General features: G+C 42.4%; 1 protein-coding gene across 5 annotated transcripts in view; it reads left to right on the top strand.

Moving 5' to 3' along the window:
* LanA (laminin subunit alpha) overlaps positions 1–17,451 on the top strand; it is a 550,694-nt gene that overhangs the window by 59,394 nt on the left and 473,849 nt on the right. For all 5 annotated transcript variants that reach the window (XM_069308774.1, XM_069308775.1, XM_069308777.1 and 2 more), the window contains exons 7-8: positions 4,849–5,469; positions 14,131–14,538. In XM_069308774.1, the coding sequence (XP_069164875.1) occupies positions 4,849–5,469; positions 14,131–14,538 (1,029 nt within the window). The remainder of the gene's footprint in view (positions 1–4,848; positions 5,470–14,130; positions 14,539–17,451) is intronic.

The following is a 17,451-nucleotide window of genomic DNA, read 5'->3' on the forward strand; positions in this document are numbered from 1 at the left end:
CTTGGTTTTCGGTCCGTTTTGGCCGTTTCCCTGGGGGTTCTGTCTGGGGGCTCTGCTTTGCCTTTCTGTGGTGTATCTCCGCCGGCAAATGTGGTGGTTTCGGCTCCCCCCTGGTTCGATTCCGAATTCCTTTGGGTTCTTTCGTTTCGTTCTGGAGGTTTCTTCCTCTTGGGCCCCCTTTGTGGGTTCAGGGGGCTTTGTTTCCTTGTGTGTGACCCGTCTCTGCCTTCTGGGGTTCTGGGGTCTTCCTGGTTTGCAGACTGATCTTTTTGGGGCTTGGCATGTGTTGTGGTCGTGCTGGGACTTTGGGTTTTGTTGTCGTGGTGGGTCATTTGATGCAGTTTTGTGCTTTCTTCGCCTGGCCGGCGTGGTGCTTTCTGCCCACTGGTCAGTGCCTTTTAATTTTCTTTTCATGTGTATGTGTGTGTAATTATGCCACACAAGGCAAACGCTGCCTAGGAAACTGAGGCCAGAGAAGCATCTATCCCGGTTGACATTAGCTTACAAACTGATGCTAGGCAGCCGGCGCGGTGAGGTCCGGGGCTCCCACCTCCCCCTCTCGGGGTGGGGAGGGCTGCGCGGATGATCGGCGCAGCAGTAAAGTGTGATGTTTGCTTGTTTGCTTGTTTCCTTGGGATTGCAGGGAGTTTCTACCTCTCTGTTCGTTTTTTTGTTTTATTTTTTTACCATGTGGGGTTAGTTTTGTTATGCCTACCTTTCTGGGAGCCTAACCCTGGTCGATGGCAGATAAGGAAAACCCCAACCACAAGAGGGTTTCCAGGGCCATTGCTCCCTGAAACTTCTCTGAAGGGGTCAGGTTCTGGCGCTGGTCCTTGGTAGGTCTGAACTCCTTAGCTAATGTCCTGGTCTAATATAACATACATTAGCCCGATAAGCTCCAGGGAGCCTCCGGGGCTCACCCAGAAAATGGCGTTTCATTACATTCAACGCTGGTTTTTTTTGTTGTTGTTTTATTTTTAAAATGCAATGGTTAGTGATGACTAATTTAGTATTTTATAGTTTTTTATTATAATACTGTATTCTTGCATCATTGCTCTTCCCAAGTACTCTGCAATGTATTATGTTCTGTATATATTGTTAAAATGTTGAAATATTGAAGTGGGTGTTATATTGAAAGAAGTGTGGAAAAAGATAAATTTTGCAGGTGTCTGGAATGCAACCCAAATTCTCCCCATATAATGTTTTGAGATACTGTACATAAATTCTCTCTGTACAATGTTTCAAAAACTTTTCTCAGGCACATAGTGTGATTAGAGATCATTGTAAAGTGGTGACTGCACTGATATGTAGTCATCATCTTGACGTCACTTCAACACATATTGACCTACAACTTTCACATATTTGAGTACGAATGCCAAAAAATGTTTATTAAAACATACAAGTAAATAAATGAATTAGAACTACCTTATACATTGTCGATAACTTCAACTTCAATTATCTCTTAAACTAGAGTTTCAACATTGAGTCAGCTTCAAAAAATCCATTTTCTGACCGATTCTCACCATATTTACATATAGTGTGCACCAGTGTCTGTTCTACAATCCTATTAGGATGGATTTTTCATAAACTCTAAAGTGTTTTGAGTTATAAATTTTTGTTGTCTTTATTTGGTGCATATTTCAAATGCCATGTTGACGATTTTTTTTTACAGTAAACTAAACTGAAAATCTATATTCTAAATCTATTAAAAGGATGATCATATACTATTCTGAGAGCATAACACTTAACACTTTAATGCTCTGGGCGCACATGCGCCACATTACCCCGGGTGGGTTTGGGCATTCCGCGGGAGTGCGCGGTAATTCTGAAACGTGTATAATCTTTTCAACTTTGTTACCTCAATTTTCGTCCTAGGTTTTTCAATTTGACATCATTGTGTTCGCAATAAAATTCTCTACAGGACTAAAGGCATATTAAGTCCAAATGCCCAGCGTACTATTCGCAACAAACAGAGAAAGTGAGAGCATGTTACCCGGGAGCACGCAGGACCGATAAAATGCGTACACTCCTTTCACTTTGGTCACCTCAATTCTCGTCCTAGGTCTTTCATTTTGGTATCATTGTGTTCAGAATAGAATTCCCAATAGGAAAATATATGCATATAATGTAAAAAACAGCGGCGCGCTCCACCCGCCGACAAGATGAAAGTTACCAGAAAGAGAGCGAGCTGCACCATCCCAAGGCGCCTCTCATTACAATAGAGAGCGCGGTCATACCGAAATGTGTATACTCTCTTCAACATTGTCATCTCAATTCTCGTCCTAGGTTTTTCAATTTGGTATCAATGTGTTTGCAATAGAATTCTCTACAGGATTAAATGCATGCGCGCGTGCAAATTAAATACAGGATTAAATGCACGGGGCGTGCGAGTTGTCTCGAATATATTTTTGTTCATTTTTTGCGCACATTTCCAAATACATTTTATTTGTTTTTATGTGCTAATCCTATGTATAATGAACACGTACACTATATTATGGCAGTAAAACATCCGTACTGTCCGAGGACACTGTGTTACGTGCATGACACTTGTGTACACATATGTTGCACATATATACCATGTATCATGCTAATTTATGTATATATATAATCTATTTACAGACTATACATTGTCACACACTATATACATTCACCATCAACACATTCAGAACACTGCGAGTGTGAGCTGTCACACCCAGCCAGCCCTCCCTCACTCCTCCAACATTGTATTCGCCAACATTGCTCCTCCCATCATACAGTTATTCACACCAATGTTTCATGTTTATTTATGTATATTTACAACATATGTACACACTATATACATTCACCATCAACACATTCAGAACACTGCGAGTGTGAGCAGCCACACCCAACCAGCCCTCCCTCACTCCTCCAACATTGTATTCACCAACATTGCTCCTCCCATCATACAGTTATTCACACCAATGTTTCATGTTCATTTATGTATATTTACAACATATGTACACAATATACACTGTCACACACTATATACATTCACATCAACACACTCAGAACACCGCAAGGGTGAGCAGCCACACCCAGCCAGTCTTCTTCACTCCAACATCTTACTTGCCAACATTCCTCCTCCCACCATACTGTTATTGTTTTTATTACACTATTTACACATGTTATATATACCTATCTATATGTTTTATTTACCAGAACTATGCAAGTAAGCCGGTATTGTGTCCAAACAGTACAGTGGCCACCATACACTGCATGAGAAATCACACAGCAGACGATGCTACGATTACGATGTCACCTCCCTCAACAAAATAGCTCCTCTCAACATACTCCTGATGCTGTTATTGCACTATATACACACACTGTATATACCCATGTACATGTGTGTTCCCCATAGCGAACCACGAAACTAGTATAGTGACCAAAACAAGAGTGGCTGCCACACAGTGAGGCTACCTCAATTCTCTCCCTTCCTCCCTCCCTCACCAAAATTCCTCCTTCCACAATATTATGCACAATGCTAATTATAACCACAATCCTGGTCACTAATTCCAGTAAATGAATAAGTGACCACAAGTTTATTTTGAAAAGGAACCTAAAAAGTCGTTTGAAGATTCCTAGATGGATGAAATAATGCTGTGGTGCTGTGGCTAGCGCTGTGAACATTGTGAAGAACATTGAATCACTGATATTTGAACATTGTACCCAGTCATTATCACACTCAAGCTCTTCTATAATACTATCATGGCTAAATAATACAGATCATATATATATTTTGACATTATTAGGCGATGCTGTGATCACACGCTGAACAGCAGTGCTGTGCGCTCATACTGCGAGCGCCAGCCTTGGTGACTCACTCAGTACTGAGGCTCCCATACCCGGGAATGTGGACCACAATATTTTTTAAAGATGGCGTCTGTTTACAAAAGCCCTGAGGAAGCTGATGTGAACCCCAAGTAGCCGCGGGAGTTTTGAATGGAACGTAAAAAATACAAATACTCAGAGGCGTGTAGCGCACCCCAGACGTGGGCCTGCAGGTGCGTTGCGCAGTTAAAGGGTTAATGCACTAAATATACAGGCAAGACAACAATGTGTCTTTCAAGGCAGCTAACAATGTACAAGCACTAAGACTTTATGAAGAAACATATATTCTCTACACTTAAACAGATCATCACCAGAGATATTCTGAAAAACAACTTGTAAATAATTGATAATAATATTATTATAAGAGCAATAATTGAAGACTGGACTTGTGTTATTGTTTAAGATTCAGCTTCTTGGAACAAAAAGTCCCAAGTAGCACAGGCAATGGTGAACCCATAGTGGACTTACCTGGCACAGGAGTGGTGCTGTAACTAGAAGACTGGACATTGTTGAGGCATTGTACATCTAGCAAACCAAGCCAGCTAACACCAAATTACACTCTGCCATTTTTTGTGAACATGATAATACATACAAAATTCTGCCCCAGCCATTATGGAAATATTGGAGATTGGTAAGCTGCAATGGGCCTATTGGCCCATAAGTGTGGTGCTTCACCTTCACCTCATCCTTGGCTATATATCTGGCAGAGCAAAAATTTGTAATCATTCAAACTCTTCCTTTGATAATATTGACAAAGGTCAATAAAATTCAGTTAGCATTAGGCCTTAATAAAAAGCCTGACACTAAGCATCTCTATTGCAACTTCTTCTATTGTATCTTACTTGCAAATATATCATTATCAGTTAATCACAACTTTTATATGTTATTACTCATGATCACATTCCACAAAATTTAGTTATTATATGGTACTGTATATGTTAGATAAAATATTGCCTTAGGCCTGATGATTATTTTAACTTAAATTTGTTTTTATTTCAGCGTGCAATTGCTATGGACATACTAATGAATGTATCTACAGTGAAGAAATTGATGAACAAAGACTTTCTATGGATATCTATGGCCAGTTTGAAGGTGGAGGAGTTTGCCAAAATTGCCATCATAATACAGAAGGTATCAACTGTGACCAGTGCAAATCTGGCTATTACAGGCCCTTTGACAAAGAACTCAGTGATATTGATGTATGCCAACCATGTGAATGCAATGTGTTCTACTCTACTGGAAATTGTACAGAAGGAACAGGGCAGTGTGAATGTCGCCCTGAATTTCTTCCACCTCTCTGTAAAGATTGTAATGATGGTTACTATGATTATCCTAACTGCAAACCTTGTGACTGTCATAGAAGTGGCACCGTTGGTGGTGTGTGTGAAGTGGGTGGTGGGCAGTGCCCATGCGAGGACAATTATCAGGGACTAAACTGTCATCAATGTGCCCCTAATTATTACAATTTCCCAGACTGCTTACCATGCAATTGCAGTGGGATTGGATCAATAGACGACGCATGCGATGCCGAAACTGGACAATGCAACTGTAAGAATGAATTCGGAGGTCGTATCTGTGATCGATGTGAACATGGCTACTTTCAATATCCAAACTGTACATGTAAGTGCTCTTCCTTTCATTAGGTGTATGGTTTTAAATAATTTATTGTTTGTTTTTCTCCAAAGTGTTCAAAATATCTGATGAATGTCTTCATTTTGGGGATGTTTTGGGTTGTTTTGGGACAAATAGTTGTCAATTTCAGTATTGCAGACAGGCCCATTTGAGTTGTGCAATATCACTGTTACATATTTTGGTTAATTTGCTTGTGACATTTAAAGCTAAATGTTAGTAAACACCATAGATATATATACTTCCAAACATATTCAATAAATATGATATTAGATGAGAATTACAAAAAATATTGGTCTCAAAACTATATGACTCTTGTATAAAAATATTGTTGTCTGTGTATGGGAGAAAATGTGCACATTGAGTGGGGGGGGGGGGAGATGTATTTATTTATTTAAGAATAGTAATAATAATTAGATTTAATTCATTACAAATTATAACTTATTATAATTAATAATTAAATGTTCCTTTATTTAAATTTACACTGATGCATTTACCAACAGTAATTATATAGGTAAACATTAATCATGTTATTATATAGCATAAGACTTTGTTATGTTAAAGGTTGAAAATGGGGGACAGATATACGGAAGATAAAAAGGAAATGTGTGAAACATTAAACGAAAAGTTCCAAAGTGTGTTTGTACAAAATGAGATCTTCAGAGAACCAGACACAATAAGAATTCCAGAGAACAGTATAGAGCACATAGAAGTGTCTAGAGACGAAGTGAAACAAATGCTCTTGGAGCTAAGTAAAAACAAAGCAGTTGACCCAGATGAAGTTTCACCATGGGTTCTGAGAGAATGTGCACCTGAGCTCAGCATTCCACTTCAGCTGATTTTTCAGACATCCCTGTGTACAGGAGTTGCAGCAGATGTGTGGAAAAAAGCAAACATAGTTCCATTCTACAAAAGTAGCAGCAGGGAAGATCCCCCCCCCTCAATTATAGACCTGTATCATTGACAAGTGTAATAGTCAAAATATGAGAAAAAATAATTATAACTAAATGGATAGAACACCTAGAGAGAAAGAATATAATACCAGACAGTATGATTTTTGATCTGGAAGATCCTGTGTATGGAATTTACTCAGTTTCTATGATCGAGCCACAGAGATTTTACAGGAAAGAGATGGTTAGGTTGACTGTATCTATCTGGACCTAAAAAAGGCCTTAGGCAGAGTTCCACATAAGAGTTTGCTCTGGAAACTGAAACATCTTCAAGGGGGTGACAGGTAAGCTTCTAACATGGATGAAAAATTTTCTGACTGCTAGAAAAATGAGGGCAGTAATCAGAGGTAATGTATCGGACTGGAGAAATGTCACAAGTGGAGTACCAGAGGGTTCAGTTTTTACACTGGTGATGTTCATTGTTTACATAAATGATCTACTAGATGGAATACAGAATTATATGAACATGTTTGCTGATGATGCTAAGATAATAGGAAGGATAAGAAACTTAGATAATTGTCATGCCCTTCAAGGAGACCTGGACAAAATTAGTATATGGAGCGCCACTTGACAAGTGGAATTTAATGTGCATAAATACCATGTTATGGAATGTGGAATAGGAGAACTTAGACCCCCCACACAATCTATAAATTATGTGGAAAATTTTTAAAGACTTCTCATAAAGAAAGAGATCTAGGGGTGGTTCTAAATAGAAAACTTTCACCCGAGAACCATATAAAGAGCATAGGCTGTGTGTAGCCTATGCTATGTTTTCTAACTTCAGAATTGCTTTTAAATACATGGATTGCGAAATACTAAAGAAATTGTTCACAACTTTTGTTAGGTCAATGCTAGAATATGCAGCGGTTGTATGGTGCTCATATCTTAAGAAGCACATCAACAAACTGGAAAAGGTGCAAAGATGTGCTGCAAAGTATCTCCCAGAACTGAAGTGCAAGAGCTATGTAGAGAGGTTAAAGGCATTAAATATGCCAAAAACTAGAAGATAGAACAAAAAGAGGTGATATGATCACTATGTACAAGATAGTAACTGGAATTGATAAAATTGAAAGGGAATACTTCCTGAGACCTGGAACTTTGAGAACAAGAGGTCATAGATTTATACAGTACTAACTAAACAAAGCAGCCAAAGAATATAAAAATATTCACTTTCGCAAACAGAGTGGTAGATGGTTGGAACAAGTTAGGTGAGCAGGTGGTAGAAACCAAAACCGTCAGTACTTTCAAAGCGTTAAACGACAAAGAGTCCGGGGAAGACGGGTCACCATGAGCTTAGCTCTCATCCTGTAACTACACTTAGATAATTACACTTATGTAATTACAACACTGCTTGTACCTTACAGACAAACACGTGGTCTGGGCTTGTCCTTTTCATTATCATTTCATCGTAAATTCCTTCTTGCTGATGGAATTTCTGTCCTCTGAACACCAGCAATATTCCAGTGATCCAGTAGCTGGCATATTTCCTTGTGTTTAAGGATACAATACTTCAGGACAAGGGCAAATAGAGGACTTCCTTCCAGCTCCTGAAGGTGGCCTGCTCTCTTCCTGACTGTGAGAGAGTCACAGTCGCACAAGGCGCTTCTCAGGCACCAGGTGGATCCTGTGACATCATTCCATCTTTGCCTATCAGAAGGCCTGAGCATTTTGGTTTAGGCACCTCTTGCTCGTCTTGGCATGAGGCCTAGTGTACCAGTGTCTCAACAGAGGTCTACACTGTCGCCACCGAGGGGGGATGAGGGTTTTTTATGACTGCAAGGTTAATGAGGGAAAGAGAGCCTGTCTGGACCCTCCACTACCACTCTACAGCAAAAAGTATCCCTCTGGTTGGGTAGTAGGCCACCCTTGGTACCAGAGCCTTGCATTATTCATTGCAGTACATCCAGACGTCTTAGGTCAATTCAGTGACATCTTGAGACTCCCCTTGATGTGCCGAGTCCATTGATACCCAACTTGATAAATTTTGAGTACCAAATAACAGAGTTAACCATTTCAAGCACCATTGCAACCAATACAAGCAATGAGTTAGTGCCTTTAGAGACTCCACTCTCACACTGGGCAGGGTTAAGCCGGGATGTGGCTTAGGCTGATCTGGGGGTTGTCCCTTCCAATTCAGGTGCAGAGGCCTTTGAACCGCTCTTTCCCACCGAAGCTTCTGAGTGTTCCCAGCCAACTCTCTTTTTTTTTTTTAATCTTTTCCCTTGGAATCCATCTTACCCTCCCAGATAGTGAAAGAGTGCTCTGCCCTGGGGCCCTTGCCTGTGGTTCCCAGGGCTAGAGGAGAGTCTGATTTAAGTTTTTGGGTTCCTTTTGATGCTTTGTGGGTGTTTGTGCCTTCTCTGCAAGGTCTTTTTGTTGCAGGGCAGTTTTTTTTTTTATCCCCCTTCCCTGTATGACTTTGAGTTAGGCGGGGCTCACACAGAAAATGGCGTTTCATTACATTTAACGCTGTTTTTTTTCAAAACGATATCCAGTGTTTTTCTTTTAGGGAGTTCTGTCCACTCGCTTGGCGATTTTCATTGATTTAACCAGAATAGGGGTTTGTTTTGTGGTGCTTACCTTTCTGGGTGCCTGTCCCAGTCGATGGCAGATATAGAATGCTCCAAATCACATATGCATTTCTATGGGCCATTGCTCCTCGTGCCTCTGTGAGGGGGCCAGTTTCCGGCTCGTGGTCCTCAGTAGGCCTAGATCTCCACCAACATTGACTGATGCAAAATAGTTAGGGTATCCATATCAGCCTGGGTAGCTCCGGGGAGCCTCAGGGACTCACCCAGAAAATTGCGTTGCATTACGTTCAATGCTGGTTTTTTTGTCCCTAGGTGTTTACACATAAGAATCTGGGAGTAATTCCATTACAATGTTTGACAAGATTATCATGAAATATCAGCTACTTGAAACTAGCTGAGTAAGACTAGCCAGGAATATTTTAGTTAACTTTGCAAGACGATCCAGAGGTCATCTGGGCTAACCTCTTGGAGAAGGGTTCCCTGGGTGTGAGCGCTTGGGGAGGGGGGGTCATGGGTGTTACACTCTCGCGATCGCTGGGTACGGATCCCAGGAGTCTTGTGTCGACTTTTTTTTTTTTTTTTTGAGATATATACAAGAGTTCCTACATTCTTGTACAGCACTAGTACGCATAGCGTTTCAGGCAGGTCCCTGGAATATGACCGCCAAGAAGAATCGTGGGGGTCATATTCCCCAATTTTACAACCAAGTACCATTTTACTGTTGAGTTAAACAGAGACTACTGTTAAACTCTTTCACGCACCCTGCCCGCCAGCCCTCAACTAGGCCCAGTGGGTCCCAGCGTTTCATGGGAGCGTGCGGTAGTTCTGAAAAGTGTATAATCTCTTCAACTTTGTCACCTCAATTCTCGTCCAGGATTTTTCAATTTGGTATCATTGTGTTTGCAATAGAATTCTCTACACGACTAAAGACATATAAACTCCAAAAGCCCGGCGTACCATCCACAACAAACAGAGAAAGTGAGTGCGCGTGTTACCCGGGAGCGCATAAGAGTGATAAAATGTGTACACTCCTTTCACGTTTGTCACCTCAATTCCCGTCCTAGGTCTTTCATTTTGGTAACATTGTGTTTGCAATCAAATTCCCTACAGGAATATATGCAAATATAAAGTCCAAAAGCCAGGCGTACCACCCACAGCAAACAGAGAAAGTGACGGAGCATAATCCCAGTGAGCGCTAATAAAATGGTATACTGTTTTCAACTTTGTTACCTCAATTCTGGTCCTAGGTCTTTCATTTTGGTATCAATGTATTCACAATGAAATTCCCTACAAGAGTATATGCAAATAATATCCAAAGCCACTGTGCGCCCCTCCCGAAGCCGCCGCCAATCTGCCTCCGAAAATGAAGCAATGCTGCATCGTTACCGGGATCGCGTCTACTAAAAAAATGATGCAATGCTGCGTCATTACCGGACGAAAGTGTTAAACTGTTAATGATTTGCACCCAGTAAATCCTCCCCAACCAGGATACGAACCCATGACAAAGCGCTCGTGGAACGCCAGGTGAGTGTCTTACTACTACACCACAGAAACTGTATTGAGCCCAGGAAGGCTGCTGCGTCGCCGGCTTCCTTTGGGGTTTGGAGTTTTTCGGGGTTCAGTGCCGTGGTGCCTCCCCGAGCCCGCGCTCGATGTGTTCACGGATGCCTCGTCTCTCGGCTGGGGTTTTGTGACAAGTGCTCACCAGGCCGGCCAGGGTCAGTGGGGTTCATTCTTCCGTCAAGCTCGCAGCACGGCGCGGAAGTTTGCGGTGGTGTGGCATTCGCTTCAGAGATTTGTGTCACTTGTGGAGCAATGATCCGGCTCCATTCAGAGTGGTCCCTGGTGGTTCATTGCCTGAACCGCGGGGGTTCGATGAGGTCCTTGGCTCTTTGGGGCTGGTCGCTTCGGGTCACTCGTCTGTTGAGTTCTCGGGGTTTGGCTCTCCTGGTGGTTCATGTTCAGGGGGGTTGTCAAATGTCCTGGCAGATGGCCTGTCTCAGTTCTTTCCCCTGTCCACGGAATGGACGATCGACGCTGACTTGTTCAGTTGGCTCTGCCGGACATACGAGCACCCAGAGGTGGACCTCTTCACATCAGCGTAGTCGAGGTGTCTTCCAGTTTATGTGGCGCCCTTCCCAGACTGCGAGACTGTTGGGGTTGATGCTTTTCGGCTGGACTGGTTGAGATGGAGTTACCTGTACCTCTTCCCACCGGTCCGGTTGTTGCTCTGGATTCTGGCTCGGTTGGAGACTTACCAGAGGAGAGTAGTCCTGTTGGTTCCTTGGTGGCTGGCCCAGCCCTGGTTTCAGGCACTTCTTGCTCGATGTCCGAACCCGAGGGTTTTTCCGCGGCTCTGCTTCTTTCAGCAGATCGGTCCGGTTCGGTACGTGTCTGGTTCAATCTTCTCCTCCACTCTTCATGTCTGGTCTTTTTGACGTGAGTTCATCACCACTTGTATGATGATCAGGTGACTTCACTGATGGTGTCCCACCTGTGAGTTTCGTCTAGATGGCAGTATGAAATTTCCTGGCAGTCCTTTCGGCATTTTTTGTCTCTCCATAGGTTGTCTTCGATTTCTGATTGCTTGTTTTGTCCTTTCTCTCTTGGTTGTTTCAGGACTGTCATCTTATGCCAAATACTGTCGCCTCATATCGTGCAGTGCTGGTGGAGTTGCTGCAGCTTGCATTCGGGGTGGATGTCACTTCTGCTCCGCTCCACAAGCTTTCTCGGGCATTGTTTCACCTCCGGCCTGCTCATGCGCCGCCTGAGCCATCCTGGTCGTTGGATCGGGTACTCTCTTTTTCTCTCTTCTCCTCTGTTTTTGGGGGCCCGTCCCCCCCCCCCTCTTGGTTCAGGACTGTTTTTCCAAGGCTCTTTTCTTGTTGGCATTGGCCTCTGGGGGTCGGGTCGGGGAGCTTCATGCTCTCCTCCGCCGCAGGGGTTTTTGCTCTTTCATTCCTGGTGGTCGTTTCGTTCGTTTGCAGCCTTCTTCTTTTTTTCTGGCAAAGAATAAGTTTGCTGCTTTCCGAAGGGGTTCTTTGGTTGTTGATGCTTGGTTGATTCGACCAGGGATGCATCATGTTTTGTGTCCGGTTGCGGCTCTTCGCCGTTATCTGCATACTACGGCCTCCGTGGCAGGGGATGCTCATTGGGTGGACCCGGTTTTCCTTCTTCCCTGTTCCAGGGCATGAGTCTCCCAGGTCGTCAGCAGGATTATTTGGTCCAGCCAGCCTGTGGTCTATCCCCGTGCCCACAGCGTTCGTAAGTTCGTGGCTTTGGCTGCTGTTTTTAGGAATGTGTCCTGGGCTGACATTCGGGCACGGGGCTTTTGGAGGTCGAACAGGGTCCTGGCCGCACGGTATCTCATAAATGTTCCTGGCCCTTCTCGGGCGTGTGTAGCCTTGGGTTGCAGGTTGCAGCCAGTTGTTTCAACTTCAAATTGAAGAGTGAGTGACGACCACCTCCTGGGTAAGTCCCTCTTTTTCTTTATCTTTGGTTAGGTAGCTCTGGGGAGCCGAAGGGGCTCTCCACAGAAAACGAGCGTTGAATATAATGAAACGCAATTTTCTGGGTGAGACCCGGAGGCTCCCCAGCATCCCCTCCCTCCGTCCTTCCCTCCGGTCGGCATTTTTTTCACGTTTTTGATACTCAGCCTCTGAACTGAGGAGAATTGCCTACATGGAGGTCTTGGACCCCCCATGTCCCCCTCTCGAGGAGGTGGGGGGGAGTGGGTGGGTTGCACAGATGGATGTGCGGCGTTTGTGGTGACGTCATACTTGTTTCCTTGGTTTTGATTGGAGAGGTTCTCTTGCTAGTTCGGCTTTCGGTTTGCAAATTCTTTGATCAGCAGTAGTTTATTTTGGAATTCCTACATTTCTGGGTGCCTGACCTGGTAGATGGCAGACAAAGACTGCTTCCAATTACACGGGGGTGTCTTTAGGCTATTGCTCATTGTGTCTCTCTGGAGGGGGCCAGGTTCTGGCTCTGGTCCCCTGGTAGGCCTGGAACTCCTTCAATTGACTGTTGCCATGGTCTAATATATACACATCAGCCCAGTATAGTTCCGTAGAAGCTCCAGGTATCACCCAGAAAATGGCATTTCATTACATTCAGCGCTGGTTTTTTAAATACTTAACATCATTTGCAATATTGGCAACTATTGAGCCAACTATCACAGCCACTATTGAGCTTGTAGACCAATGGGACTGGTATATAGACAATGTTAACATTGTCTATCTAAAGTTGAATTTCGTTTGATGATTTATTTCCAAATAAAATGTAGTAGGTCTTTTCAATATTTAGTGTGTTTGTTGGTTGACATCCATGAGTGAACTTTTTTTAATTTGTTATTTACAATATTATTTAGTGTGTGGAGGTTGGGAAGAAGGGGAAGGGGAAGGCAACTTCAGGAATTGGAAAGACAGAAAGGTTTGAGAGTGAATATAATTTCATCATTAATACTGGAGGCATAGACAAACAGGGTAACATCACCAGCATATGCTACACTGGCAAACATTACAACATCATTTACAAATCTAAATCAGGGCTCTTTCAAGGCATTCTTTACAACTGTTGTTAGACCAATATTGGAATATGCAAAACCGGCATTGAACTGCACCTTCTGAAGCATAAAACAAAAATTGAAAAGTCAAATGTTTGTAAGAAGCTTAGTGCCTGAGCTAAAAGGGGGTAAGCTGTGAAGATGGGTTACATGAACTAGATCTCAAAAGTCTAGAAGACAGAAGAAACAGATTGTACATGATCATAACATACACAATACTGAGGGGAATAGGCAAAATGGACAATGACAGACTTTAAAATGAGAGAAAGTAAGATGAGCGGACATAAGTGGAAGCTGGATGCAAATGAGTCAAAGGGTAAGGAAATACTCATACCTTGTATAGGTGGTCAACAACTGGTCTTTACACTCCTGGAACTAATTTTATTATACTCACTTCCCTTCTGTAATCATTGCATACTTTGTAACCATTACACAACCTTCATATCCAGAGATGTTCAATTCTCAGGAATACCTTTCTTGATTACCCTTAGGCAATGGATGTACTGTATATCTAATTTTATCACTTTGTTATCTCTCTACGTGTCTTAATTTAGCTACATGCATAATTTTGCCTTACTAACATATATAAATTAATTTTTTCCACTAGTCTGCAACTGTGATGCACAAGGGACTCAAGAGGAAATTTGTGACAAGGACACTGGGGAATGCCTGTGCTTGATTGGCTTCAGTAATAACCGTTGTGATAGCAGCGCTCCAGGATTCTGGAATTATCCTTACATTCTCACCTGTGGATGTCATGAGAGAGGTTCTGCATCATCTATCTGTGATGTGTCTGGAGACTGTGCTTGCCTCGCTGGCTTCTCTGGTCGAGCATGTGATCAGTGCAGTCCTGGATACTACAACTTCCCGGAATGTATACCCTGTAATTGTGATCAAGCAGGAAGTATTGGCATTTCATGTGATATAGATGGAAAATGCCAGTGCAAACCAAACTACAATGGAGCTCATTGTGACATGTGCCTTGAAGGTTTTTACAATTTTCCTTTATGTGAAGGTGAGTCTCAATATAAATGGTTTAAATTGCATTACAAAATGTACCGTATAGATACCTAAGGCTTGTGGTTTTGCTATAAACTGTTTTATTTAGATGACTTAGTTTATGGTTTTAGTTTACTATTTTGACACTGTTAGGAATCATTGCCAGATGTTTCTCATAATGTGTCTCATGAGGTAATAACCCATCAGTGATGGTGTCACACAAGTAACCAGGCTGTTGGTAACTTGAACAGTAAGCTATAAGTGCCTTTCTGGGCAATGCTGTCAATGGTTTTCCCTGAGCTTATAGCACTGGCACTCCAAGGGACTACAGGAACTGTTGACTCACCCGGCACCTATATCTGAGCCCCACGCAACAACTGCCATGCCCTTCCAGGGGACAAGAGAGCACCTGGGGATCAATGGTTAATGTATTACTGAGGAAAACCACAGTGTAAATAAAAGGGAGATAAAACACTCAACAGAGGAGGTCTCCTCAGCTATTCCTTGTTTCCATCTTTAATGGTTCATTACTCCTTTTCTTCTATCTTCTAGCTTTGGTATAGATATCATATGTGGCCTCTCCTTGTAGTTCTTGTTTTTCAGCTCTGGAAGCCATTTATTTGCATGTATTTACACATTTTCCAGTTTGTTGATGTGCTTCTTAACACTTTCGCACTCTGGGTCCCCAAGCGCCCCACCAACCTGGGTGGGTTTGGGCATTCTGCGGGAGGGCGAGGGAGAGCGCGGTAAATTCTGAAAAATGCATACTCTTTTCAACTTTGTCACCTCAATTCTCGCCCTAAGATATTCAATTTGGTATCAATGTGTTCGCATTAGAATTATCTACTGGACTAAATGCATATAAACTCCAAAAGTCCGGCTTACTGTCTGCAACAAACAGAGAAAGTGGGTGAAAGTTACCCAGGAGCGCACAAGAGTGATAAAATGTTTACACTCTTTTCAGTATTGTCACCTCAATTCTCGTCCTAGGTCTTTCATTTTGGTATCAATGTGTTCGCAATAGAATTCCCAACAGGAGTATATGCATATAATGTACAAAACAGGAGCGATCTCCATCCCCCCAACATGATGAAAACAGGCTGCAGTTACCAGAAAGAGAGTGCTGCGCCACCCTAAGCTGCCTCTCATTACTTTAGAGAGCGCGGTAATTCTGAAAAGTGTATACGTCTTTCAACTTTGTCATCTCAATTCTCATCCTAGGTTTTTCAATTTGGTATCAATGGGTTTGCAATAAAATTTTTTACAGGACTAAATGAATATAAATCCCAAAAGCCCAGCAAGAAAGTGAGAGCGTCTTATCTGGGAGCGAGCAAAAGCTCTCTTTTCACTTCACTCCCCTCACTTCACTCTCTTCACATTGGACATCTCAATTCCTGTCTTAGGTCTTTCATTTTAGTATCATTGTGTTTGCAATAGAATTTCCTATGGGTGTATATGTAAATATAAAGTCCAAAAGCTCGGCGTACCACCCACAGCAAACAGAGAAAGTGACAGAGCTTTACCCGCGTGAGCGCTAATAAAGAGCAATAAAATGGGTATGCTCTTTTCAACTTTGTTACCTCAATTCTGGTCTTAGGTCTTTCATTTTGATATCATTGTATTCACAATGAAATTACCTACAGGGGTATATGCATATAATGTCCAAAACCGTGGCAAAACCTTCCCGAAAACGCCGCTACTTTTGCCGCACCGAGGACTCGATGCTGAGTCCTCGCAGGATATCCCTCTAGTAAAGGGAGGACTCAATGCTGAGTTGTCGCCGAGTGAAAGTGTTAATTAAGATAAGGGCACCATACAACCACTGTATATTCTAATTTTGGTTTCACTAAGGTTGTGAATAATTTCTTTAATATTTCAACATTCATATATTTAAAACTAATTATGAAGTTAGAAACTTAGCAAGGGGCTCCTCACATAATTTAATTTTTTTATTTTTTTAGATATATACAAGAGTTGTTACATTCTTGTACAGTCACTAGTAAGCGTAGCAATTCGGGCAGGTCCCTGGAATACGATCCCCGCCGGGAAGAATCATTTTTACAACCAAGTACCCATTTTACTGTTGAGTTAAACAGAGGCTACAGTTAAGAATTTGCACCCAGTAAATCCTCCCCGGCCAGGATATGAACCCATGACAAAGCGCTCGCGGAACGCCAGGCGAGTGTCTTACCACTACACCACAGATACTGGTTTTCTCTATGTGGTCTTCAGGTGACAGTTTCTTTACCTAGAACCACCCCAAGATATCATTATTAGAGTTCGTAAAAGTCTTTTCATATAAGTTGTAAGTTGTGTGTGGCCTATTTTCTCCTACTCCACTTTCCATAATGTGGCATTTATCTTATATTAATGTACAGACAGCCACGGGCTTTATGAACCGCTTTGGGCTGAGACTCGCTGGATAACTTGTGTTCATATATGTGGTTTGACATCTTGAAAATCTCTGGGGGAAGAAAATCGACAAGTTCATGGCATAAATTTGAAACCTGGAGGCATTTCCAATTAGCAAGAGTTAGTAGAAGTTGGAAGCCTGTGTGATGATCCACAAGTAGTCCACTAGAAAAGAGGCTAATGGAGTTTCAACTAAGGCTCTGGCAAGGGAGTATTTTCTTTAACTTTTTTCCGTGAAGAGGCTAGTGACGTTTATGTCCCAATATTATCCAACCCTGTAAGTGACCAATGAATTGAGCTAACAAATCAGTGATTATTATCATTGGCTAACTTACAAACAGACAGTGAATACAGTGAACAGACAGTGGCAGCGCTCAAGATTAAAACTGACTCAACCAGAGAGTTCGGACATTGTAAAATCTTCATCCGCGGTAGTGAATCAGTGCACTGAGCATTGATACAAGGCTGCCAAGAAAGGACTACCTTTTGTAGAGCAATTAGAGCCAGGGAAGACTCA

The sequence above is a fragment of the Procambarus clarkii genome, chromosome 63 (genome assembly GCF_040958095.1).
Source record: "Procambarus clarkii isolate CNS0578487 chromosome 63, FALCON_Pclarkii_2.0, whole genome shotgun sequence".
Classification (NCBI taxonomy): domain Eukaryota; kingdom Metazoa; phylum Arthropoda; class Malacostraca; order Decapoda; family Cambaridae; genus Procambarus; species Procambarus clarkii.